The 26932-nt window shown below is 45.0% G+C and overlaps 2 protein-coding genes across 4 annotated transcripts; one reads left to right on the top strand and one right to left on the bottom strand.

Moving 5' to 3' along the window:
* On the top strand, positions 1 to 25516 carry tfb1m (transcription factor B1, mitochondrial). 2 transcript variants are annotated; one of them, XM_069718853.1, is made up of 8 exons: positions 1 to 47; positions 1996 to 2142; positions 2612 to 2763; positions 2900 to 3008; positions 3093 to 3244; positions 3740 to 3859; positions 23388 to 23515; positions 24441 to 25516. In XM_069718853.1, exons 2-8 carry the CDS (start codon positions 2010 to 2012, stop codon positions 24706 to 24708), a joined length of 1062 nt encoding a protein of 353 aa, XP_069574954.1. In that variant the 5' UTR covers positions 1 to 47; positions 1996 to 2009; the 3' UTR covers positions 24709 to 25516. The 2 variants fall into 2 exon arrangements, with proteins under 2 accessions (XP_069574954.1, XP_069574955.1); XM_069718854.1 differs by having other exon boundaries at positions 22 to 38.
* On the bottom strand, positions 11703 to 14970 carry LOC138632942 (claudin-20). Of its 2 annotated transcripts, none has more exons than XM_069718857.1 (2): positions 14841 to 14970; positions 11703 to 14415 (listed from the first exon to the last, which is right to left on the bottom strand). In XM_069718857.1, the coding sequence occupies exon 2, from the start codon at positions 14068 to 14070 to the stop codon at positions 13342 to 13344; it is 729 nt and encodes a 242-aa protein (XP_069574958.1). In that variant the 5' UTR covers positions 14071 to 14415; positions 14841 to 14970; the 3' UTR covers positions 11703 to 13341. The 2 variants fall into 2 exon arrangements, with proteins under 2 accessions (XP_069574958.1, XP_069574957.1); XM_069718856.1 differs by having other exon boundaries at positions 11703 to 14224.
* Positions 25517 to 26932: the final 1416 nt, after the last annotated feature.

Here is a 26932-nt window from a genome sequence, read left to right as displayed (position 1 = left end):
GACGAACAAGGAAATGAAAGGAAGGAAGTCGGGCACCGGTGAGAAACGTGGGTAAACTCTTGTGTGTTTTCAGCTTTGTGACCTCGTTGCTTTCTGTTCGTTGTTTGCTGTCTGTTTTCTGTCCGTTTTTAGAGAAGATGTGAAACGTCCTGTTTTAACTCAGAGCTTCGTCACCGGCTCCGTCCGCAGCGTTCACACCGAGAGGCTAACATTAGCTGCAGATGCTAACCGCCGTGTTGGTGGCGGTTCATCAGAAACTTCGTGTTTCCGGTCCGAAGCTGCTCTGAAGAATTAACGCAGCTGTAAAATGTTCCTAATGTGCAGCAGCGCTGGAACAAACAGCTGGACCACAACTTAAATCACATTCATTAACTTTAACGTGTTCAAAATGTGGAGGAGAAATAGTTGATTTTATGTCTTCATGGTGTTTTAGTTTTTTATGATGACGCCACAGGGTGGTGCACGAGATCATTATAATAACACACGAGATCATTTAATAACACACGAGATCATTTAATAACACACGAGATCATTTAATAACACACGAGATCATTTAATAACACACGAGATCATTTAATAACACGAGATCATATAATAACACGAGATCATTTAATAACACACGAGATCATATAATAACACACGAGATCATTTAATAACACACGAGATCATATAATAACACACGAGATCATTTAATAACACACGAGATCATTTAATAACACACGAGATCATTTAATAACACACGAGATCATTTATAACACACGAGATCATTTAATAACACACGAGATCATATAATAACACACGAGATCATTTAATAACACACGAGATCATTTAATAACACACGAGATCATTTAATAACACACGAGATCATATAATAACACACGAGATCATTTAATAACACACGAGATCATTTAATAACACACGAGATCATTTAATAACACACGAGATCATATAATAACACACGAGATCATTTAATAACACACGAGATCATTTAATAACACACGAGATCATATAATAACACACGAGATCATTTAATAACACACGAGATCATTTAATAACACACGAGATCATATAATAACACACGAGATCATATAATAACACACGAGATCATTTAATAACACACGAGATCATTTAATAACACACGAGATCATATAATAACACACGATTTAATAACACACGAGATCATTTAATAACACACGAGATCATATAATAACACACGAGATCATTTAATAACACACGAGATCATTTAATAACACACGAGATCATATATTAACACACGAGATCATTTAATAACACGAGATCATATAATAACACACGAGATCATTTAATAACACACGAGATCATTTAATAACACACGAGATCATTTAATAACACACGAGATCATATAATAACACACGAGATCATTTAATAACACACGAGATCATTTAATAACACACGAGATCATTTAATAACACACGAGATCATATAATAACACACGAGATCATATATTAACACACGAGATCATATAATATATTCTAATAACACACTACATCATATTATATCATATTATAAGACACTAGATCACATTATAAGATTATATATTATATTCCATCACTAACCCTGCAGCTGAAGGCCGAACATCGAGAATCAATCCTGAAAGAGAAGTAATTGAAATCGATAACGATTTCCCCGAATAGACACAAATCAATAGATGAATTGTCTGTTGAGGAAAACATTAATTTTACGATGAATGAAAGACTTACTTATGTGTTCAGATAAACATACACAAAGTGTGTGTGTGTGTGTGTGTGTGTGTGTGTGTGTGTGTGTGTGTGTGTGTGTGTGTGTGTGTACTCTCACACACACACACACTCTCTCTCTCTCTCTCTCTCTCTCTGCTGACAGACTAAAACTGTAAATGTCTCACGTTGCCCTTTTCAATATTTTGAGCTTTTGAATTTCTCTGCTGTTGATCAAACCGTGGTTCTCTGTCCTCCTGTGTGTGCGCTGGTTTTTCAGTATTCACCTGAACGATGGCTGCCTCCGGCAGACTGGCCTCCTTCCGCCTGCCTCCGCTGCCGACGGTGGGCGAGCTGATAAAGCTGTACAACCTGCGAGCTGAGAAACACCTTTCTCAGAACTTCCTGCTGGACTTGAGGCTCACAGGTTCGTCACACCATCTCCTGCTCTCTGGGTTTTTATGGTTCTGCACCGAGAGGCACGACGGCGTGTTTTGGTCCGTGCACTTGAATGCACCGCTCCCACACTGCCTTGTTTTTCGGGAACTGACAGCATTATCTGCGTGGGTGAGGTTAAGTAGATCTGCCGCTAATGTGAACGGACCGTCTCCCTTGTTTGGAGCAGAGAGGCCTTAATATAATTATCCGCGATGCAGCGCAGGTCGGATCTGCTCCCTCGTCCTTGGACAAGGTGACTGTTAGATTGATGCTTCTCATCTTCATCACACACAGGCAGACAGGTATTACAACATCGCACAACATTAATCTCAATTTAGATGCTCGAGACATTTGTTTGCAGAACATGTTGGAATTTGAGAGTTCGTATAGAAGTTACAGATCGTATCCGATATTCTTACAGATTAATATTGAGTCCTCTCCTCTCTACGTGTTTGCAGATAAAATAGTGCGTCAAGCAGGCAGTTTGAGGGATGCCCATGTGTGTGAGGTGGGTCCCGGTCCCGGCGGCCTGACCCGCTCCATTCTCAACGCCGGGGCGGCCGAGCTGCTCGTTGTGGAGAAAGATTCGCGCTTCATTCCTGGGCTGAAGGTAAAAATTCACCTGGAACAGCTGGACCACCTTCCTCAGACAGCTGCACGACCCCGCTGCATCGTTACACTGAACGAAGACCGTGTCGCTTGTGTCGAGGCCTTTTCATTTTTCTCATCTCGCATCGTTTTCACAGCTGCTGTCTGAGGCAGCTCCCGGCAGGTTGAGGATCGTCCACGGTGACATACTCACCTACAGAATGGACCGAGGATTCCCAGCAAATATCTCTAAGCCGTGGCAGGAAGGTGAGAGGATGAAACCGTCTGAGCAGGTACGGTCGTCCGAGCGAAGTGAACCCGTCAGACTGAACTGTGTGTGCGGCTTCGCAGATCCACCGAACCTCCACGTCATCGGGAATCTCCCCTTCAGCGTGTCAACGCCGCTCATCATCAAGTGGCTGGAGATGGTAGCCAGCAGAACCGGGCCCTTCGTCTACGGACGCACCCGACTCACGCTCACCTTCCAGAAGGAGGTGGCCGAGGTGGGTGAACAGCTGCCGGCTCGTCCTGCTGCCCACAAACCAAATGAAAAAAAACCCAAAGGACACTTTAAATTGTCTGTTCAAACATAATTTGAATAAAAGTAACTGAATATTTTTCTTCTTTGCTCTGCAATCACCACCGAAATAATTGCGTGATGGATTTCTTATTTAATTGTTTTGATTAAATATTGATTTCTTGATACATAATTAATCATATTTTGCAACTGAAATAAATAAATCTGGGTTGTCTTTTTATCATTGAGGCCGGAGCCAAATTTATTGGTTTGTTTCATAATTATGGCTTCTTATGACACATAAAAACATAATTAGGATGCAGTTAAATAATCATTTTGATTTAGTTTTTCTGGTCTTTACATAATGGATTTACCAGACATGCTTTGTTCCTTCCAACAGCAACGTTATACGACCTAAACAATTAGTTGGATCTCGCTGAATATGCATCACTAACGTTTGGTTGTGTTCCTCTTCCATCAGAGACTGACAGCGAGCGCGAGCAGCAAACAGAGGAGCCGTCTGTCCATCATGGCTCAGTATCTCTGCACCGTCCACAACTGCTTCACCATCCCGGGTCGGGCCTTCGTTCCCAAACCAGAGGTAGGACTTCACCTCGATAGTACTAACACACACACACACACACACACACACACACACACACACACACACACACACACACACACACACACACACACACACACACACACACACACAAAACGCAGTGTGCTGAGGTTGATTGAAGGTTGTTTGGTGCAGAGATTGAAATGTTTCGAGTGCAGAAGTTCCTACTTTAGTTCTCCGCCCAGTTTATTTAGTTTCATTTATCTGTGGGCGTTTGTGCTGACTGTGACAGTTCTTTGAAAGAAGCTGTACTCCACCTGCATGTGCAGCTCTGGAGGGGAGTGATTTGTACATTTTGGTAAATTATGAAGCGTAAAGACCGTTGAATGGAGATTTCCATCTTCAGTATTGGTCGTGGAAGATGGCAGATAGCAGATTTCTATCGTGAGGTGACGGTGAGCCCTCCTCACGTCTCCGGTCCGGTCCCACGGTCCACCAGAGTCCCACATCGTCGCCATCACTCATCCCTCCCTCGCTCTTCTCGCTTGAAGGCTTCATTAAGACGGTGTTGAATCAGTGTTGTCTCTTTTCTGTCTTTGGACCCTTTCTAGGTTGTAATGATGCCTGGTGGGTATTGGAGATGTGGCGCGATCATACTGCTCCTCATAATGAGGGCCTTGTTCTTTTTTAGGCCCGATTTCTCTGTCTTTCAGCACGTGTTCGTGTGTCAGTGGTGAAAGAAAGACATTCACTCTTATGTAACATGAGAATGCAACATTTTTTTTTTAATCTTTGGTTTGAAGATCTATAGTAAGACTGGGGGGCACATTAATACGAATAAAAGTACCGCTGCACAATTTGAAATATCAGTGTTGGCTGAAGAGACAGCTCCTCTGAGATAAATGGTGACGTTACAGACACACAAGTCATTTGACAGACTCAGGAGCTCTCTCACATCTTTGTACAAATGAAACCATGTTTTTCTTTTCCTGAATTAAAGGAGAGGTGTTAGGTGGATGTCAGAGACGGACTGTTGGTCCCTTGAAGATGTCACAGCTCTTTAGGAGACCCGCTGTTGGTAAATATTTCATCTCCTGCGTGGAGCAAAATGCAGCAGAGTGAATGGGACCACAGCTGATTGTTCATTCTCTTAGAAGAGATGGCTCCCAATTATTATTTCATCACACTCAGCTGCCTTTCTTTGGATTCATTTTCTCTTGAGCGTCGTATTTTTGTGGGTTTGTCAGACTGTAACTGAATGGGTTTCAGCATGCCGTAAATGTGCACGCGTGTGCGTGTTGACATGCATGTGGCATATAAATGTGAACAGAGAGTCTCTCATGCCCTCGTCGGCCATCTATCGCCACTCAATGATTTCACGGTTGAATTGATGTCATTAGAAGAGATGATGGCTGTTTGATGAGCAGGCCTCCTGCTGCTGGTGTCCTGGGAGAGAGCACGGAGCACGTAGACTATATTAATGCTATCATATCCTGTGTTATGCAGGCCCCTTTTTACTAGTATGTCATGTAGTATAATTCATAAAAAGCTCCATGCACTGCTTTGTTTACTGGTGCAGCCCGGAGTAATTACGCAGGATTGCGTGAACAATAAAAATGAGCTGCCTGATTTATGAGACAGCATCAAAGGCTGCTTGGAGGGCGACTGATTGAGGTTGTGACACACACATGGTTTTCCAGCTGAACCAAAGGACTGGACCTATACTTTATATTTTATGAATACACAGAAAGATATCCACGATGCAGAGAAATGTCTTATCAAGCTCTAATGGGTCCTGTCCTGCGCGTTGGTACTTTGTGCTGCTCATCGTGCGCTCGTAAAAAGAAGAAGCAACCTATAAAGATAATGACGCATAAAAGTCCCCCGTTTGTGTGCAGAAGTAATTATAATGGAGGCTAATATTAAAGGTCTTGTCCTCTATTATCTGCTTTCTTCTCTTTCTGTGGGTTTCTCTCAGTTGCTGGGTTATGTGTGCGTTTTATAAGGTGTGTGTGTGTGTGTGTGTGTGAGGCTGTGCCATATACCTATAACCAATAAATCAGCCCTATTGTCCTAATTGCTCGTATTATCTCGCTCCCACGGAAGCTGTGGGATCACTGATTGAGTTAACGAGGAGGGATTTGTTCAAATTGAGGCGCGACTGGGCTTTTCTTTTGTGTCTGCTCTTGGCATGTCACTGTCACGCCTGAACCCGACGCGCTGTGTTTTCTGAGTTAGTCATATCTGTTATTAACCTCGATCATATATTGAACAATTATGTCTGTATTTATAAGTGTTTTGTAAAAAAAAAAAAAAAAAAAGATAAAACAAAAGCCCTGGTTGGTCAGCGGTCTGAGATGTCCCCCGGTTCGTACCGAGCCGTGTACGTAATGCGCAGCAGCAGGTGCGATCTCACACATATGGCAATTAGTGATGTGTGAAAAACATCTGAAGTGGTTTAAATATTGTGTAATCAAACAAACAGCGAGTCACAAAGAGTAGCAGAGAAAAAGCAGTGCAAATTACTGACCCTTTCCAAATAACCAAGAGAAAATAGCATCAGTTCAAGGTGGGGGAGGGAATGGGGTGGTTGGTGGGGGGGAGCGAAGGGGGCGGGTTGATTGGCCCGTTGATTTGGGACCTTGAGGAGCCGACCAAATGCAAGCTAATGGGATAATGAGAAGGGAAATGTTGAATCCATTTTACATCAGCAGCTGCAGGGGCCCATATTGAGGTGGGAGGGGAGGGTGGAGAGGGGGGCGGGGGTTGTCCCTCTCGCCTCCGGACTGCACTGCACCTCTTTTGTGTCACATTGAGTGACTGAGATTGTCCTTGAAGGTTTCTGAGAGCGATGATTGGCTGCGCTGATGGTCTTTCTTCCTCCTGACGCTTTGCATCTGCACAATGTGATTAAAATCAACTTCTGTCCGTCACAGCCGGGTCTATAAGTCGAGCAGTAGATGCTTCATCGCAAGCAACCCGCCGTCTCGTCTGTGGACCTCGAGGTGTGTTCATTACAAAAGGTGACAAAGGACTGAGACACAACATGGAGCTGAAAGAAAAGGGGAAGTGTAGCTTTTACAAGGTGGGTGATGAGATTACAAAATTAAAAAAATGGATAAAGAGGATGATTGAAATAAAAGAAAAAAGCATGAAAGGGTTTGTTAAAGAAGGGAAGCTGCTTTCATGGTTTGGATGTGACAGAATGGAACGAGAGCAACGCCTCCTCCATGCAGAGCACCTGAAGATTGATGGATAGATGGATCTGAACGGAGAGCGAGTCGTACCTCCAGCAGATGGTTGTCTGGGCCGCTCGTCAGCCCGCTCTGAGTAATGGCTGCCTCACAGGAGGGGAGCCCTACAGATGTTCGCCTTGTACGCAGCCGTCTACCACGAGCACAGACCAGATGAGCACCGCCCAAATTAAATCTGTTAATGCTGCATTGAACATCAATTATAGCTGGCAGTTGTTGGGGAGAGTTTGCGGTAAAACTCCCGCAGACACCTTGAGTGATATTTTTAGCTGGAGATTTTGACTGTGTTTTGGTTCTCCGGCGGTTCATTTATCAGACTAATTATTTCCTTTTGAATTTGAGCGAGTGTTTCCGTGCTGAATGTGACCCGGCTTCAGTCCAGAGAACCGCCGCGTGGCAGGAACAGTGATGGATTCCTCCTCGGTGACCCGAAGCAGCCGAGCTTCGCCTCAACAGTACGAGTGAGTCTCCTCCTCCGAGGAGCTGCGCTGCCTCCTCCTCCTTCTCCACTATTCATCCCATAAACGGGGTCAAACGTGGTATCAAGAGTATCGTGGAAAGTTATTTCAATGACTCCAAAAACAGTCGAAGGCTTTGGTCTCAATACATCACAGACTCAAGGTAAAGAAAAGCTAAAAATACTCCCCTCCTCCTCCTCCTCCTCCTCCTCCTCCTCCTCCTCCTCCTAAACAGAATGCAGAGGTTGGCAGAGCTGGCTCACGAACATCTCCAGAGATCTATTGCTCCTCCTAACAAGGAACTGGGCCGGCTTCGCTCAGAGTTTAGCAAATTCAGCTCTGTTTAGTTAGTGTGTGTGTGTGTGTGTGGGGGGGGGGGGGGGGGGGCTGTCCAGTATTTAAGGAATAATCTCAAATCTTGGCCATCTTCCAAGACAAGAAAGTTCAGCTTGAAATGAGTAAAGATGTTTTTCCCAGACATCGATAAAAGAAGCGTCTGAAATAGGACGCATCCGTCTGAGCTGTTAGCTGTGAACTCATCTCAGCGTCACTTCTTCTGACTTCTTCTCTTCGGCTTCTTCAGAGCGACTGACGGTGTCGGTTGGATCTCGTGGGCGTGTTGATCACATGTTTGTGTGCTCATTCATATGTTGTACTTCTAATACAATAAATAATCTCTATTTGATCAAGAGATATATAGACTGCAGCCTCCCTCACCTTCAGCTCACCGAGTCCTCCTAACCCCCCCCCCCCCCCGCTCAAAGCTGAAATATTAAAGGCCTCCTTTGAACTGTCAGAGTATTGTTTTCCAACAAGCTCTCCTTTTGTCATCTCCACAGCTTTTACTGCCTTTCTCAGCAGTTTACTGTGCAGCCAAGGTCGTTGCTATTATTCCCCGAGCCTCACCAGCAGAGCAGCTCCAACAAAGGAAGGTCGTTCTCCCTCGGCGTTGATGGCCGCATAATATCTCCAGCATGAACCTTCACGAACATTACAGCTGTCCAAAGCAAAGAGGCGCGTATTAAGTACGGTGACGTAGCAGAGCAGTGCGGCGGCTCGCTGTAGTTGGTGTTTGGTGAGCGACGGCGTGACGCCTCCATCGTGCTGGTGGACGGCCGTCTCTCTGGTGGGATGTAATCGCCCCATCGTCTTTTACATCTCCCTCTCTCGTGGAGGTAAACCGCTGGTCAGGAAGGTCAACAAAATAATCTGCGAGTTGACGAGGCAGAAGAGTTCAAAGAAAAAGGCTGACGCATGATTAACCTCTGCCTGCATTTGACAAGGTCTCACCTCCCCTCGTCTTAAGCTCACTCTCCAGATCTGTCATAGCCTCAGCTCGGGGTGAAAGCCTTTGATGGAAAATGTAGGTTAAATACACAGAGGAGCAGATCTTATTAGCGTTTCCCCACGAGAGGAGTAGTTATTTGATCTGCACTCGTGTTGCGTAACCAAGAAGAGTGGGAGAACGAGAGAACCCTGAATAATCCGTGTTTGTTTCAGGAAAGCATATTCTCACTCGCTCCATGTCGACGGAGCTCCAATCAGCTGTAATGAGACTCCAGATTCAAACTCATTTAATCAGCGCGCCATTCGAACTGCAGGCTATGAAACCGATGTCAAAGCTGAGCAGCTCCGTTTTGCACACTTCGCTCATCCAAATCAGAAATGACGTCTTTTTTTCTGTTGTTTATTTTAAGTTTCTGTGGAAACAAACTTATTTTGAACAGACATAAACACTTGATTAGAAAATATGTCCATGATGGGAAATATGCTTCAAAATTTGTCTTCTTTTCTTACTGGATTTTTGGGACTAATAACAATATTGAAATTTGGGAGAATTAAATATTTGGAATTATATTATATAAAATTAGCCAACAGGTATTTTTTTTTTTTTACATAAGTATTAACGAACATTTTGATAGGAATCACATACATTTTGTTGTAAGGAATTAAATGTTCTGCACTGTTTATTTAATGTTAATTATCAATTAATCTGTAAATTATTTTCCTGATTAATAATTCAATCTTTCTATTTTACTTTTCATTTGTATATATAGACCAGCCGAAAAATACTGAATATAAAAATACAGTAGACAAAAGTTGTCTGGGAATTGTTTTTATTTTTGCTTAAAAAAAACCACAATTACTGAAACAGTTCCTGATTGTTGTTGTGATCTAATCCATTAATAAGATAATGATTTCACCTCCACAGTTTAATGGATTCACTGTTTTCTAAATTCACACACACATTTCTGCCATTTGTCTGCTGCAGTTTCTTGTTATTTATCAAGCAGCATTATCAGAAGGACCAAATCATTTTAATGATCAAGTCCTGAGAGATAAATGTCTGTTTGACAACGACATGAATGTTATTTTTTTTGTCGTTTTATTAATTATTTTAATTTGTCTTATTGCATATCAGCAGCAGCTGGTTTACATGTCGTCAATAAGCTAATTACTTCATGTCAGCCTGCTCCGATAAGTCCCTTAAACTCCCAGCGGTGTTGTTATTGTTTCATTCTTCTATAAGCTCATGCATTCGTCTCACTAAGGAATTGCTGGGAAGCGGTATAAAGAAAATTCCTTTTTTTAAAAAGCCATTTGCACATAGTAATGTTTTATGGATGTCTATTTTGGTTGGAGTGATTCTGTTCCTGGGTGGTGCGTCTGAGCAGCCTGCACCATCCAGCAGGCTGTAGATCTGGCAGGAAGATGAACGCTATCTTCATCCTCGTGAGCCGCACACATGGAAGCACACAACACACAGTACGCACGCTGCTTTCACAAAATAGTTTAATTGGTAAAAAATAGAACTACTCGCACAAGCACATTGAGACAACGGTATCAGAACTTGTGAACTGTTCATCATCACAAATATGCTCTGGCAAAGTAAGAAGTGCTAAAGCATCCACAAAAATAAGCTGCAGTTATCAAAATGATAAATCAACGTCTTGGTACAGTATATGCAGAAGAGTTGAAACTCTTTAGACTTTTTAGGACCGAGTCACTTTGCACTCTGGCCATTTATAAGCTAATGAAATTGCGTGCTGATGATCAAGCTGCACAGCCACAAACAAATTCCCATCAGACAGAAATTGTTCCCTTTTTATTTTCCAGAGTGCCACTTGTGTTATGTATTTGTACAGGTCAACAGAGCTCAGTCATTTAAACCAACTGCTGTCAAATAAAGTAACACAAGTAAAGGTGCAGTGAGTAGTCTTCTTATAAAGAAGATATGGTATGAACATGGTACTATATCTTATATTGGAACAGTTTGAAGGATCCTCATCCCTCAGTTAAAACAAAAACAAAATCTAGATACTTGTGTACAGTTGTCAGACCTACAGTGAAGAAGAAATACATTTTATTCATTTAGAAAATACCACACTCATGTCTTCCTTATGAAACTCTCGTACCCAGTGAAGTCTTGCTGTGCTTTGGGAAATGCGGAATAAAGAGGATTTAAAATAACCCTCGAAAGCTGCACTGGACTGTACACAAGCATCTAGCCGACTTGAGACTTAGTCTGCCAGAACAAATCACAAATCCATAAAACATTTGCTAATGTATAATCCATGTACAAACAATGCAATAAAAAAGTAAACAGAAAGAACTCCAGATATTATTAAAATGTGTCATCATGAGACAATTTGGCACATTCTCCAAACACATGAAGTGTCAGTATTAGTTGATGACATGGCACATTCTTTATTTTGTTTATTGCATTGGTTATGGTGCCTGGGCAGTGAGTTATTATCAGGAGGACACTTCTGCCAGCTAAAGTCTGAGCTGGGCCCGGTGGCTACGTCAGGGTGGGGTGGAAACCTGGCCCTACAGGGCTGCCAGGGCCGGCAGCGGCGCCCACCGAGACGCCCGTGGCGTGCTGGCAGCCGCCTGCAGGTGGCGAGCTGGGCTTAGCCATCTGCTCTCCCTCAGGAAGCTGCATGTTGATGAGAGAGAAGGAGAGAGTGTGCGGTTCTATACATCACTGCCGAGGCCTGTCTCAAGCACAAAAACAGGATTCCTCCCACATCCTTCGCTCAGAAAAGAGGAGACGCACGAACAATATCACCGTGAAACATAGCTGCACGACTGACACATGAGTGTGTGTGTGTGTGTGGGTGGGTGGGTGGGTGGGGTGGGTGGAGTGGGTGGGGGTGGGGGGGTGAGCATGTGTGTCGGTTGGACATGCTTTCGACATGCATCAGCATTCTCCTGTCAGGACTCACATCCGTGTGACACACGACACACGCAGGACACGAAGATTGAGTAAAAGAAGAAGAGAAGGAACGGAGGTTCAGTCCAGAGGACGACGTTTCAGACACCGAGACCTCCTGCAGGTGCAGACTGGGAGCATATGCGCACTGCTGACGCACTCGGAAAACAAGTCACATATGGAGAATGACTCAAACCTTTTTTAGCCACCTACCACACAGCTACCCAGTCGACCACGACTCAAGAAGCTGCTCTCCTCCCGGTTTCTGGCCTCTGTGCCACTGCACCATGAAACATCTGCTCATCCCTGCGAGACGACTCGTTGGTAAAGACACCAGAGTGGGTTGCAAAGACGAGCAATTTCCCCCCAAAGCCTCTGAGCGGGGATGCTGCCTCATGCCACCGGCTAATAAATGGGATTAGTGGAAGTAGTGAGCAGAGAAAAAGATGCCCCTCCAAACAACTTCACTGACTGACATGCACATACCACCAGACAATAAGGACATTTGAATATTGATTTCCGTTTCCATGGCAGTGTGGAGGCGGATGACAGGAGTGAAAAGCACATTCAAAAAGCCGGCGTGTCTGAGTGTTTACTGTGTACACGAAGACACGCAGGAGCATGTGTAAGTGGGTGGGTGAGCATGTCTGGGATGGATTAGGATGCGGAGCTGCTACTTACAGGCAGATTGTTTTTGTTTGGATGGAAATATGAAAGCAGCACATGAGATCGTCCACTCGGCTGAATCTCTCCTTGTCAATTTCCCTCCATCTCTCTCATATTTCCACCTGCAGAGAGCAACGCTGGCATCTGTTTGTCTGCGTTCTTTCTTTCTTAAATCCAGCCCAGCACCCCCCGTCGACTCCTCCTGACAGTCCTCTGGACTGTTACAGCAGGGTAATGTTTCTACAGCTTTTCAGGCACAGGCATCGTGTGGCTATGTCTCAGTCTTCTACCAGGCAATCCGCTGTATTAATACACAGACATGCTTTAGAGGCAAAATATCAACATCATTCTAGTAGCTAACAAAAATATGACCATTTATTTCGGTTGCATTCTAGTGGATAAGTATACGAAAAAAACTACGATGACTTGCCATGAAAAGGTTTTCACCCTCTGCTCTCTGCAGTATTTTGCCAATTTAGTCTAATGGGAGCGTACCGAACGATTGTAAATAGCAGCTAAATGATTGCTTTTTTTTCTCTCGATTCAAACCTTTGGCGAGGAAGAAAATCTACACAGAAGGCTTCCTTATTTGCTTTTAATCCATTCCCCAGGGAACTCTTTCTGTGATTTACTGATGAAGGATGTTCTGCATTTGGTTAGCGGCTTCCTTCAATTCTGCAGCATCTTATCCCGGCTCCTTACACATTCACACTGTTTGTTCGGAGGCGCTGCTCAGGGAACACCTCCACTGCTTGTGCTTGCAAAACAGACAAAAGGAGAAGAGCACGATAGAGGAGAAGGGAAAAATGAATTGAAAGTTGTTGCCCTCCTCTGGTTTTTCCTCCACCTCCGTCTGGAGTAGAGCCATGTGTGGAGCATAAGCTGTGATGGTTTCCCCTCAGACGTGTCTCCCTTAGCGCCGCTCTATCAGACGTAGTCCTGCAGGCTGTAACCGGTCTTGTTGTCCAGCGGGGAGAGAGAGCAGTACTGGTGCTGGAGCTCCTGCTGCTGCTGGAGCAGCTGTTGCTGCTGCTGCTGGAGCAGCAGCTTGTCAGGGGGGGGCAGCAGGACCAGGTCCTGGGGGCCATGCCTCTTTCCTGAGCAGGACATACAGAAGATGGACCCCCCCACAAAGAGGAAACCTGCTGAAACAAAGGCCACGTACACAGCGCCCCCGGGCTCAAACTTATTGCTCTCGGGCACGCTGGAGTCCAGGAAGTTAGTGATGACCTCGTTGGTAAACCAGGAAGCCGGCACCAGACACAGGAAACCCGCAGCGACGAAGCAGCCGCCGCTGGCGATGGCGGCGTGCCGCTTGGAGCGCCGTCCGCCTCCCCAGCGGGTGCATTTTAGTCCCAGGGATGCGAGGCAGAGGCCCATGGCAGCCATCACGCAGCACAGCACCATGGTGGTACGAGCAGTCTGCAGGTACGCAGGTAGCGAGAGCACTGAATACTTAAGTGTGCAGCTGAACATGCCCGTGCTGTACCATGTGCAGTCCATCCACAGTCCTTGCATCTGGGAGATTGCTGTGATGATGTTAGAGCCCACATCTGCACTGACCTTCCAGTTGGGCAGCAGAGTGGCCACCATGGCTCCCATGATGCCCAGCAGCGCCAGGACAAATCCAAATATCTGCATGCCCGTGGACGCCATGCTCCTTTTCAAGTGGATGCTGCCGCCTCAGCCGTTGTCCTCTCCGGGCAGCATTCACCCAGCGACCCCGCCGCCCGGCCGCCGCGCTCTCCTCACTTGGTGGTGCACCGGCTGCCGGTCAAATCCCCAGTTCTTCAGCTGCAGCTCCACTGGACTGGAAGACAGAGACGGAAATGAGAAATTGAACTGAGTGGGTCTCTCATCTTATTCGCTTCCCACAAGCGCAGACTTTTTCTTGCTGGAAACAAAGGACGGCGTGAAGCCCGGCGATGAGAGCTGCCTCTTGCTGACTAAAGGTAAGCGGGGCTGCTGTGGTGGTTTGCTGTGCTGCCTCCTCGGCTGTTACTGGAGAGGGAGAAATGAGTTTGTGGTATTTGCGATGCTCAGTAGCTATGTGGACTTAAAGCTGCAGTGCCCTCACCCTCTCATACACTCTATTTTCTATCACTTTCATTTCAGTGCCCTTTACCTAATTACTGAGTCTCGTTTTTCAGCCGGTATCAAAGGATATCTTCAGGTAAAATAGCAGATATTTTGATCTGGTAACTGCATAAATTATGATTTATTCGACCGCTAGATTTAAACTTTGTGAATGTGCAGGTCTTTTTTTTTAATCATGTCTCAGACTTCCTCCAGCCGGCGCATTGTGCTCTTCATCATCCAAAGAAAAAGCTCGTTCCAGCTTCGAATAAATCAATTAGGTCTAATTTGCTGTTATTTTACGATCCGATGAGAAAAACACCGCGATGTGTGAATAAAGCCTTCCTTACCCCGGCTGGTGCAGAGCAGAGCAGAGCAGGAGCTGACGCGTCACGGTGGTCGCACTGATTCCTGTAAACACACACAGTCACACACTGGAAGACGGCAGGCTGCTGAGGGGGCGAGCAGCACGGCGCAGCCCGCAGCAGCACGGCGCAGCCCGCCGCAGCACGGCTCGACTCAACACATCCATTCCCTTAGCAACAGCGGAGCAGAGACCACACAGGCTCGGCCGGAGCCGCGGAGAAATAACCGGAGCGAGGTCCCTCTCGCTCCCCCTCCCTCCCCACGCGCGCGCGCGTGCGTGTGCGCGTGCTGTAGAAAGCAGTCTCTGCCTCAACTTCAGCACCGACGACCTCCTCCATCGACTCGGTATATCGTCACCACTTCAACCGCCACTCGCCCAACGACGGAATAACTGCTGAGCTTTTAATCCGTCTCTGCCCATCTGTATTGCATCACTTATTTTATAACATCCTCCATTAAAAAAAAATAATAATCTAAATAAAGCTTGAGAAGGCAGTGAAGGGGAGGAAAGAAAGAACCGTTAGTCAACTGACGGTTTACAACTTCAAAAACAAACAGACAGACATTGATTAATGGAGGGAGAAATAGCCTCGATGTCAACACGTTATTCATGGTGGTGTGCAAGTTACTGAAAATGAACATTACTAGTTACCTCTGTCAAAAGTAATTTAATTAATTTTCAAATTACTGCATAAAAAAAAATAGCGTCATTAGCTACTGAAGGTAAGTTTTGGTTCCTGCTGAGTCTCAGTGCTGAAGACGTTTCAGTTGGTCATCAGTTAGTTTAAACCTCTCTCTCTCTCTCTCTCTCTCTCTCTCTCTGCAAGCAGAAAATTGGGGGAACAGGCTTATTTTTATTTATTTTTTAATCTGCAGTTGTCAAATGATATTTAAATCCAAGACAAAAATAATTTAAGCCCACTTAGATTTCAGTAATTGCAATTCCCTTATTTGATTTAAAAAAGTAATTAGCCTAGTTACATAAGTAGTTACTGCCAAAAGTAATGGAATTAAAGTAACGCAATCCGCCCAACACTGGTTATAAAGGATGTTGGAAGCCACTCAATATCTCCAGTCAGCATTTAATTATCTACAATGCAACTGAAGCTCTAAAACTGTAAGTGTTCAAATTACATTATGTCATAGTAAACATTTAGGTATCCTTGTGGAAAAAACAAATATGGCAATGCTTCAAAGACAAAAATGTATGAAATTAGAGGACAGAATTTTATATTGTAAATAATGTCAACATTTTCCACTGCATTAAATGAATGCATGAACGTTTGCAGAATGGTGGTGATTGGCTGCAGACAACGAGAAGACTTCCTGCTCTGTAATGTAACAAAGCTAACTAACACAATTCAATCCATCCCAATCTTGCATTTAACTGCTCAGTAATCATAATATACTGTTGAAAGATAAGAAATGACCGAGATACAAAGTCTGGATAAGATTTCCAGTCGCAGCTTCACTACACAGCAGAGGGCCGGCTGATCTAATGAAGACACAACAAATAGCTGCAAACATGATGAGCGGTTGAGCTGGTTCGACTTGGTGCTGTAAGCTTTGTTTGTTTGTGCTGGTCCAGAGACCGGAGGAGCATGTGGAGCCCCAAAAAGGAACCTCCCTGGAGCGTCATCTTCGTCAGGCATCAGTCAGCAGGAGGCTAAAACTCACAGCTGCTCCCGTCTTCGCCCGTCTTCCCTCTCCTCTCTGTAGAGGACACACAATGGGGGAGGGAGTGGCTCGGACGGACTTGATTCATGAATGACAAAGAGGACAAAATGAGAGCCCGAAAAAATAAAAATAAAAAATCAGACGGGCCTAACGGGCCTGATCTCCTTGTAAGCGCAGATGTGTGTTGCTATCATTGTGCTGCATTGGCAAATCAGCAAACAGCCAGCTGTGGCGAGTTGTTCTGCCTCCCCGACTACAGCCGGCTGCAGGCGTTGGCCGCCGTGATGTGTCGTCTTCACGTGGCCACATCGGTAGCGATTGGTTTGTTTAGCTATTGATCTGATTGTTTCATTCGACCCGGTGCTCTCCAGCCTGGATTGTGTTTCCTGTAAACGACCCCTCAGAGGCTCTTTTCCCTAAAATGAGACGTGGCCGGCGTGCGGGGACGCTGCACACCACATTACCTCCAGCGGGATGTTTGTGTCGACCTTCAGCACCACATTCTCACAACTCCTTGTGGGATTCCACTGCAGCAAGATGAGACACTTTGCAGTTTTTGCGCAGACACACGAGAGTGTGACCCGTCTCCTCGTAACCGATGAGATCTTAAGTGCTGATGCTGGTGTTGTTCGGTGGGGAGTCTGAAAAATAAATAGATCATAGAGGGAATGGATGAAAGGAGAGGAGAGGAGAGGAGAGGAGAGGAGAGGAGGGGAGGAAAGGAAAGGAAAGGAAAGGAAAGGAAAGGAAAGGAAAGGAAAGGAAAGGAAAGGAAAGGAAAGGAAAGGAAAGGAAAGGAAAGGAAAGGATGGGAGGAGAGGAAAGGATGAAAGGAGAGGAAAGGATGGGAGGAGAGGAAAGGATGAAAGGAGAGGAGAGGAAAGGATGGAAGGAGAGGAGAGGAGAGGAAAGGAAAGGATGGGAGGAGAGGAAAGGAAAGGATGGAAGGAGAGGAAAGGATGAAAGGAGAGGAAAGGATGGGAGGAGAGGAAAGGAAAGGATGGAAGGAGAGGAAAGGATGGAAGGAGAGGAAAGGATGAAAGGAGAGGAAAGGATGGGAGGAGAGGAAAGGATGGAAGGAGAGGAAAGCAAAATGCAGTTAACATCCGTCCGGTGAGTGCAGCTGTGAGTCTGTGATGTGTGAAGATATTGCAGCCTATTATAAGCGTGGTCCTCTTTATTTTATCACCTCACAGCAGAGCTCTGTAGTTTTCCTGCAGCACAGCTCGGAGGCACAGCCGGACCAGCCACGCTGCCTTTTGCCCACATGAGGGGCTTTATCGTGCCATTTGCATTTTTCTCTTTTATGTCCTCCCTTGCGTAATTGGCTTTCGTGCTCATCGTCTTGCGAAGGCGTTTTGTTCACAGTTCAGATGCAAGGTGTCGGACGATGGCTGTGATGTCGCTGTCAACGCCATTCTTGTTGTGAATCAGGAGCCGGGTCCCGTTTCATCGTACATTATATGTGTAAAACTGTCTCCGGCAAAACTCTTGTGACATGTTGCGAAATTACCGGCATTGGCTTGATTGAAGAGTCTCTCCAGCGTACTCCATTAAGAGACGACTCCCAAGTGCACAATTTAGAACGGCAGTGAGCTTTTAAATATCCCATCAAAACTATTTTTCCCATGCTGTCCTGCAATAGTAAATTTCACATTTTTGGACAAAGTTCAAGCTTTTCTATGACGAATGTGTCTCCAAGGAGCTGATCTCTTCCAAGAGTAGGGCAGCGGCCTTGAATGTCCCGTGTGCATGCCATGGCTGATTTCATGGGAAGTATGCTGGACTGCCTGCCCAGGAAGCCAAAGCCCTTCCTTCTTAAACCCCTCAAGCAACATCAGCCGGGTATATACTGCAGCATTGACTGCTGCCTTCTCTGCGAGAGGCTGTCTCCTTCCACTGATGTAATGAAGGTTGTCTTCTCAAGGTATTGTCATGATTAATGCAGCTCTTCCCCCTTTGGTTGCAGGATCTGTGTGAGCTTCTCTCTCCTCGTCCCTGGCTGTATGGAGCTTTGTTCCATCCCCCTGCTCTTGTTCACAACCTGCCATTATGTAAGCGCTAGTGTTGGCGGTTCAGGTAGCACAGTGGCCGGTGCCCCAGGGCTCCTGCCATCTCATCTTGGTTACGCTTAGAGGGACATGACAAATTACTGCTCACGCCATTCGGCAAGAACTCACCAAGAAAGACACATCGGAGGTGGAAATGGGAAAAAAGGGAGCAAAGCTAGAGTAATAGAGTTCCCTGCTGAGCTTTGGGAAGGTCAAACACATGAAATATGGTATTTTGCACGTGGGTTAATATGAATGTGGCCGTTGTGCTCAAATGACAGAAAAGGTCTTGAGTCGCTGACAAAAGCAGAGATGTGCTCGTATTTTTGCCCTTTTCGAACGCTCCACCAGGAGAATCACCGGAATTTACGTCTGCATCAGTCATGTCTCGACACGGAGATGTATTCTGCTCACATCGGTTCTCCGTTCTTAGCTCGGTGAGTTTTAGGCACAACATACGTCGTGTTGTAGTCAGACGACGGGTAAAAAGCTGTTTCCAAATTAAACCAAGATCTACACCAAAGACTGGAGACATCCACCATCGGAGGGGAATCACCACGATCATACTTTCTTCTTCCAGATCATCGATGGTGTATCTGATTAATTGACCTAATTATTAGAATTGAGAGAGTCGGTGCGATAGGAGTGTTCATGAGCTTGAGTTTAGATCTTCACATCAACCTCTAATCTAGAAGCCAAACGAGTGACTGTTGTTTTTCTCTGCTAAACACAACGATTTGTACAAGAAGTGATTTCCATCGAGAGCGTTCACATGTGCAGCCTCATAAAGAGAAAGAGGGGTAATGAGGCAGGAGACCGATATTAGGTGTGTGTGTGTGTGTGTGTGTGTGTGTGTGTGTGTGTGTGTGTGTGTGTGTGTGTGTGTGTGTGTGTGTGTGTGTGTGTGTGTGTGTGTGTGTGTGTGTGTGTGTGTGTGTGTGTGTGTGCTGTGGGGGGTGAAACATGTTCCTACCACCTCAGTGGAGGGACCAGGTGACAGTGTGTGATTTAAGATGGCGTTTCGTTGCATGTTGAGGTTATCAGGAAGGATTAATGGCAGGGAGCAGGATATATTCCAGTGGTGCTACCCAGTGAAGCCATGTAGCAAGGCCATACATAAATCATAGCAGCAAAATGACTTGGACAAGCTGATGGCTGAAATGCTGCCGCCTGTATAGTCCCAATATCGACTTTTCCCCTTGCTCCTCTCTTAAATCATGAGGTGCGGAATATAAATGGCCTAATTATTCCAGCAGAGAGTGAAATTAAAGGCATTTCTTTTTATTGCTTCTCTCTAACAGATGGTGGTCTGATCTTGCATCACCAACCCACTGATAGAAGCAGTTTACAAATGCAGATATAAGATCCTGACTGGATTCCTGACGTGTTGATGTGACAGGTGGAGGAATTGACTCTCATGATATAAACCAAATGATGCAACTCCAGCGCTCCGTGTCCTTCACAACACCTGCCACAGGGCCTTTACATTTACAATGCATCATGTGACCTAAAAGGATTCATAATATCAGACTCTCATCACTGCAGACAAACCAGGAAGTCAATGTTAGACTGTAAACAAAAACCAACATTAGAATGAAACAGGAGATTTACTGAACTTCTGCACGTCCAGCTTCAACTCAGCATCCTTCTTTCCGTCCTCTCTGACGCTCCATCTGACGCTGAACCTCAAAGGCTTGCATCTTTTTCTGCACTATTAAAGCACGTAGCCTTCAGGGCTGTTGAGACAAACAGCCTCCACCGTCCCGTTAAACGCTACTGCAGCAGGAAGCATCGTAGGACTACACGGGGATCTGTAGATCTGATGAGAGATAGTGCTGCGGTTTACAAGTGTTCCCCGAACGCTACCTGAGTCGTTGGAAGAGAGCGGGAATGTAAGCAGCTCATTAGAAAAGATTTTGCACACCCTCGGACCGCTTTAGTTTTCCTCCCCTAATTATCAACAGCAGCCGCTGGCTAAGGAAGGAAAAAGGCAGCTGTGAATGAGTGAGTCACACAATCCAGAAATATAAGCTGCTTCAAGGATGAGCGAGGAGCTCCGGAGGTCGCGGTCACAACAGGAGGCTGTTGAGCTGAATCAGACGGCCTTTTATTCAACCTCTCTGGAGTATGAACGAGGGGAAACTTTGTCCTGAGGCTACGTGTTATCTGCATGTTTGTGTTGCCTTTAAACTTAAACATATCGTACTGTATAACGCTGCCACTCGTGCACCCGCCTGCTTCCTTTCTTTGCAGCTTTTGCTTTCTCCCCATTTACATACCTGCTGCTTTCTTCTCATCTAAAAATCTCCATCCCACTTTCAGATCTGTTTTGTTTTTTTAATTCAAATTGACGTGAGCTACTTGTGTATATGTTTATTTTTTCTTGCTATGAAAAAAACTCAGAGAGTCCTGAAAAGCACTCAAAGCTGAAAGGCACTTCAGGGCAATGAATTGTAATATTATTGCACCTGACACTGCTGGTTTTTCTCCACTGAGCTCCGTTCTCAGGCTGCTCAGCCGGTCAGTCCGTCTCAGTGCTCCCACACCAGGAAGTAAGGATATTACCAACTATGGACAGAGACAGGCGACTGTCCTGCTCGCTGTCTGGCTGTGCCATTGGTCCACACACATCAGCCTGATCATCTCTCAGGCTACAACTGGCAGGACTGAATGGCATCATGAGAAACACTCCTGAAAGCTGATGGTCTGCTTTCTGCTGAAAAAGTAAAGATTAAGAGATTCAGAAATAGTCCTTTAATGTATTTTGGTTCTTTTGATCCCATTAAGGTGTTCAGAAGATAAAGAGAGTCGATGATTATTTACAGGAGAACAAGCGATGCAGTGACCTGAGGACCTGGGGATATATGCTCTGGAAAGTTAAAAGATCTGAGAGACAGACAGAGACAGAGAGAGACAGAGAGAGAGACAGAGAGAGAGAGAGACAGAGAGAGACAGACAGAGACAGAGAGAGAGAGAGAGAGAGAGAGAGAGAGAGAGAGAGAGAGAGAGAGAGAGAGAGAGAGAGAGAGAGAGAGAAAGAGAGAGAGACAGAGAGAGAGAGACAGAGAGAGAGAGAGAGAGAGAGAGAGAGAGAGAGAGAGAGAGAGAGAGAGAGAGAGAGAGAGAGACAGAAAGAGAGAGAGACAGAGAAGACAGAGACAGAGAGAGAGAGACAGAGAGAGAGAGAGAGAGAGAGAGAGAGAGAGAGAGAGAGAGAGAGAGAGAGAGAGAGAGAGAGAGAGAGAGAGAGAGAGACAGAGAGAGACAGAGAGAGAGAGAGAGAGAGAGCTTGGCTCTGCCGAGTCTGGCACTTCAACAGCGTGTCATGTCAGCTTAAAGCTAACACAGGATGGATCGGGAGGCGGCTGCCAGTGTGAACTGGAGCTGAGACTCCCACCACTGGTCCTCCACTGCTGTTTCATTCAGATTCCCCAGCAGGGGCCAGATCGGACCACATCAGCAGTTTCCAGGGGGCATGTGGAACGATTATAATGTTGGCAAATTAGATGTTTGAATAGAAAAAAGTGTCCAAATATTTAGTCACACCAGTGATTCCCAAACTGCTGCAACCTGAGCCCAACACCAAAAACAGCTTCATTTTAATTACATTTTATTGCCGACAACAGTTATTAGACACACATCACATTACTACGAGTGATTTACTATTTATATATTTTTGAAATAAAACACTCCAGCTTTGATGGAGTGGCGGGATGTCACGTCTGACGCAGCTTCACACTAACAGAGTGGTCGGAGATGTTTGAAAAGGTTTAGCTATCAGTAATTAATAAATGTTGAAGTAGTTCAAAGGAACGAATAAAAAGTTGAAGTAGCTAAATGATGAGATATCTGGTTATTAGTATTAGTTGGAACAGATGATGAAGGTTTCTGCCTCGTGTTAGTCGACTACAAACCGGAAAAAACGGACCTGAGCTGTCGTTCAGTTCTTACTTCATACGGTAGTTTATCATCCGTCAGATGACAGGTGGTGTCACAGGGCTGCTCGACTTCATCTGACTTCCTCAGACAGCTCTAGTTGAAAGCTAGCTATGACTTTAGTTTATCCGGTGACACTAATGTGAGTTATTTCTGTTAAGGTGACCTTCAAAAAGTTAATTTCAATGCATCCACGTTTCAAAAGTATTCTCACTAAGCTAAGTGTCGTACAGCAGCGGTTTTAGCAGGCACACGGTCTTCTGTGACTTTCTGCATTTTTTGTATCTAAATTAGAAACAGGACGTCCGTCCGTTCAACCTCCCGTGACTCTGAAGCTGCCTGACGTCTGCTGTGCACCGTTTCACACTTATTGAAAACAGCAGAGCCGAACACTTGTGATAACGAGCGCTACAGTGAGTCAGGTACTAAGAAACTCTGGTGATGCAGCAAGAGAGACAGAGAGGCTCGGTTTCTATGGTCCATCGCACAGGTGTTACTGTGGCAACTGGAACCAGCTCGCCAGCCAGCCGTGCTGCGTCATCTTATTTTCTGCCTTTCCTCTTTTCTTTTATCCCAGTGTTGATCCCTCCACCTCCCTCTCTCCTCTCCCCTCTCTCCTCTCCCCTCTCCCCTCTCTCCTCTCCCCTCTCTCCTCTCTCCTCTCTCCTCTCTTTGTCCAGCTTTGTATCTCTGTCCATTTGTCAGCCGATCTTTCTCTTTTTTCTTCCCATTTTGCACTCTCCTCTTCACACATCTTTCATGACGTGTTTTTTTTATTTTATTTTTTCCCCACATTCCCATGAGCCTCCTGTGCACTCTAGTTTTAACCCCCTGCTGTTTGGACCTCCTCTTGCTGTCTTTGTGTAGGTGGATGTGGGAGTAGTTCACTTCACGCCTCTGGTCCAGCCTCAGATCCAACAGCCCTTCCAGATGGTGGAGAAAGTCGTCAGGAACGTTTTCCAGTTCCGCAGGAAGCACTGCCATAAAGGACTAGAGTACGCACAATTACACAACTATCCTCTCACACTCTCTTTTACTTTTTAATCTTGTCTCATCTTCATCTGTCTTTCTCCGTTTTCATTTTCCATTCCTCTTCCTGACAGCAGTGTCTTCATCTCATCATTAATTAGAAAGGTTTTTAGATTTGTTCTTGATTTTCTCTCCCAGCTGACAAACGAAGACACAGCGTTTGAGGTTTTCTGTAAAAGCAAACGCTGAAGAGCGGAGCAACTTCACAGCTCTGTTGAAAACCACTAGCGACAAACCCAGACGCCCACATGCATCTGCACGCTGCCCATCGCCCCCGTGCCTGTTAGGGAAGTGAATGTAGGCCCGGATAACAAAAGAACACTGGCTGTGTGAAAGAGAGCAGCAATTATGAGTCATTGAGGTGGTTTAGGAAGAAGAGGGAGCATATTTTATGTAACTACAGCGGGTTGGCGGCAGCAGCCTCAAATTGGAGAGGAGGAGGCACCAGCGCTGAAGCGCCTAAAAAACATCTGTACTGCAGAGTGTGTAGAATTGTCTATTGCTCACTAACCTGCTGCAAAGAAATACAGAGGACATCTTAGGATGGGAAATGTCTTCAAAAATAAACGTCTACCTCCCTCTGTTGCATGTGAGAGCCAGAATAAATTTGAAATTTAAATCATAGCCGCCCTCTTTATGTTGGAGGAGTTTGCGTCAGTGTTAGTTTTGTGACATGTCTTGACTCTGCAGCATAGCAGTGGAATAAATTAACAATTCATAAGCAGCTCTTTGTGTGATTTCAATTAACTTCACAGATTTGAAATAATTGCTGAGGAATAATTTCTTTCTGTTTGAACTTTCGAATGCCATTAAACTTGCATGATCATTAAGATATCAAAGCGACCTGAACGGAGGAATCAGTACGATCATATCTTCTCATATCTTCCCCAGAAAGTTGTTCCCCGAGGCGTGTCGGGCCGAGCTGACACAGGAGATGATGCAGAAGGCCGATGTGGATCCCATCCTGCGCCCCACAGAACTCACCATCCCCCAAATCAGAGCTTTAACCGACGCCTATGCTCATCTCTGCACCCGGGAGCCCGGCCTCCTCGGCTACGAGTTCAGAGAGGAGCTCAGACTGAAACACTTTGCTCGGAAAAGAAACACATTTCTGGAGACGAAGAGCTGCACGGCACAGAGTCCTCCGCAACCGTGCTGAAGGAAAAAATGCGGAAACCAAGAGAAGCCCACTAATAGTCTGTTAGCGCAGGAAGACAACAGACTGCTCTTAGCTCTGACATCTCCACCTGGCATAAGCATGCATTTTTAAAACATCCTCCCTGCACGCTGGGAGAAATCAGTAGTTCGGTATACAAGACATCCTGGGACACAGACGAGAAGCAGAAGGCACATAAAGATCCTGGGAGGGTTGGATCAGCTCCGAAACCATTTTCTTAGACGCAACAACTCGTAGCAAAGTCGTGTTTTTTGGGAGGATGAAGAAAACAAGCCAGATACCCGCAGAAGCTCTTTATGTCCCATTTCTTACTTCATATCCATCTCACACAACACCTTGTCCTGTGGGACCTGAAAGAAGCGTCAGTATTTCCAGGGCGATTTAGAGAATGAGAACAACATGGCAGCACCATATCCAGGACATTTCTTTCCTTCCAGTGTGAATTGCTTAGTCGCTCGGGAGACGGAGCTGAAAGGGACAAAGAAAGTGCTATTAATTTGTCAGCAGAAAGACTGCTATTGAAATAATATTTCTTGTTCTGTCCTTGGTATTTTGGAGGTTAATGTTTGAGGAAGATTATGTAAGCGGTGCATGTTTGCTTACAACTGTAGATTATCATCAGATTCACGTTTGGCTGTCGAACTGGCAAAAGAACCAAAAACATCAATTCTTACCAGTGACGTTTGTTTCATTAAATCAGGAATGTTGATGGATGAACATTTTGGAAAACAACGTATGCTGTATTTGTTTAAGGTTCCATATAAATAAAAGCATTGTTACAAGTTTTAAATATATCTTTTTGAATTGGAGGGCAGATTGTCACCAGCAGAACATGGCGGCGCTGCTTCCTGCCAGCGTGGCAGATGGTGCGACACGGTCGACTTGCCAGAGGAAGAATTCACTCAGTTTGGATGATTGTTGGGTGATAATCTCCAGCAACAATCAGGAATCTTCAGGGAAGACAGGCAGAAGTGGTCTGCTGTGTTTTATCCAGTTAGATCAGTGACCTAAAAGAAACAGGATGTGGTCTTACACTACGATAAGCTTTTATTTTGGAAGGGTGAGGAGGACTGAAAGGGAAGAATGATGTCATGCTGAGGAGGAAGTTCATCTGCCACTAATGAGAGACACCTGTGCAGGTGTTTGCTTGTTGGTGTGAATACCCACAACTTTATCTCTGAAGGAAAACCTCCACTGTCTGCTGTTCATCATGAAAAACAGACGAGGTGGAGGTTTACTAACCAGACGTGAGTCCAGTCCTGCAGCTACAGATGAGTCCAAACTAAATATCCTTATTTCTAATATATCGTCAAGTACACAATCTTTTTTTGAATGCCTTCATATTAATGTAGCCGAGCTAAATGGCACTTCCATTGGCATTTTTTATAACATTTATGCTATGTATTTTAATACCATCAATTTGATACCAAATTGCTTTCAATTGATCAATATTTTTCAAATGTTTTGCAGTGATAGAAGTAGTCAAATAATGTACTCTAAAATAGTGATGCCACACTATAAAGATATTCAACAAATGTGGGTCTTTAATCAGGTAAAAGTATTATCTGCAAAATGTACTCATCATATCAAAAGTAATTGGGCCATCTAATTTAAATGTCTAATCTGTAACATGGCTTCTTCAAATCACCGGTCTGATAAATGTAGTGCAGTAGAAGAAGCAGCCGATAATATTTACCTCTGAAATGTAGTGAAGTAACAGTGTACAAGTACCTCAAAATTGTACTTGAGTGCAGTCGTCGAGTAAGTGTACTTGGTAACATGCCAATACAGTATATCACGGTGGACGATGTGGTCTGACAGCTGTGATGCTGAGAGAAACACTACGATCGTTTAGAGGTGATTGGAGGACAGTTTAAATTTTGAATCGGTCCCACAAAGAATGAATGTCAACCATTTCTGCAAAAAAAAAAAAAAAGCATCTGTCCAATGGCGACCCTGAACCCACCACCTTCCATTCTTATTGTGAATCATTTTAGTATTCTTTTGAAACCATTAATCTGCTGCTGCTGTGCATAATGATATTGTTCTAGCCAGCTGACCGCCGTCAGCTGCAACCTGCCACAACCACACATTCACTCCGTGATTTGTCACCGGTTGTAAAACGACTCTGAAACAGTGAAAGAGCACAACACGCCTGTTCTCCTGTTACCTGAACAACACGCCTGTTCTCCTGTTACCTGAACAA

The sequence above is a fragment of the Brachyistius frenatus genome, unplaced genomic scaffold (assembly GCF_029030835.1).
Source record: "Brachyistius frenatus isolate BFR_SWC_R1_liver_20210118 unplaced genomic scaffold, ASM2903083v1 Contig_201, whole genome shotgun sequence".
Taxonomy (NCBI): Eukaryota; Metazoa; Chordata; class Actinopteri; family Embiotocidae; genus Brachyistius; species Brachyistius frenatus.
This window is presented reverse-complemented; position numbering and strand designations above follow the sequence as displayed.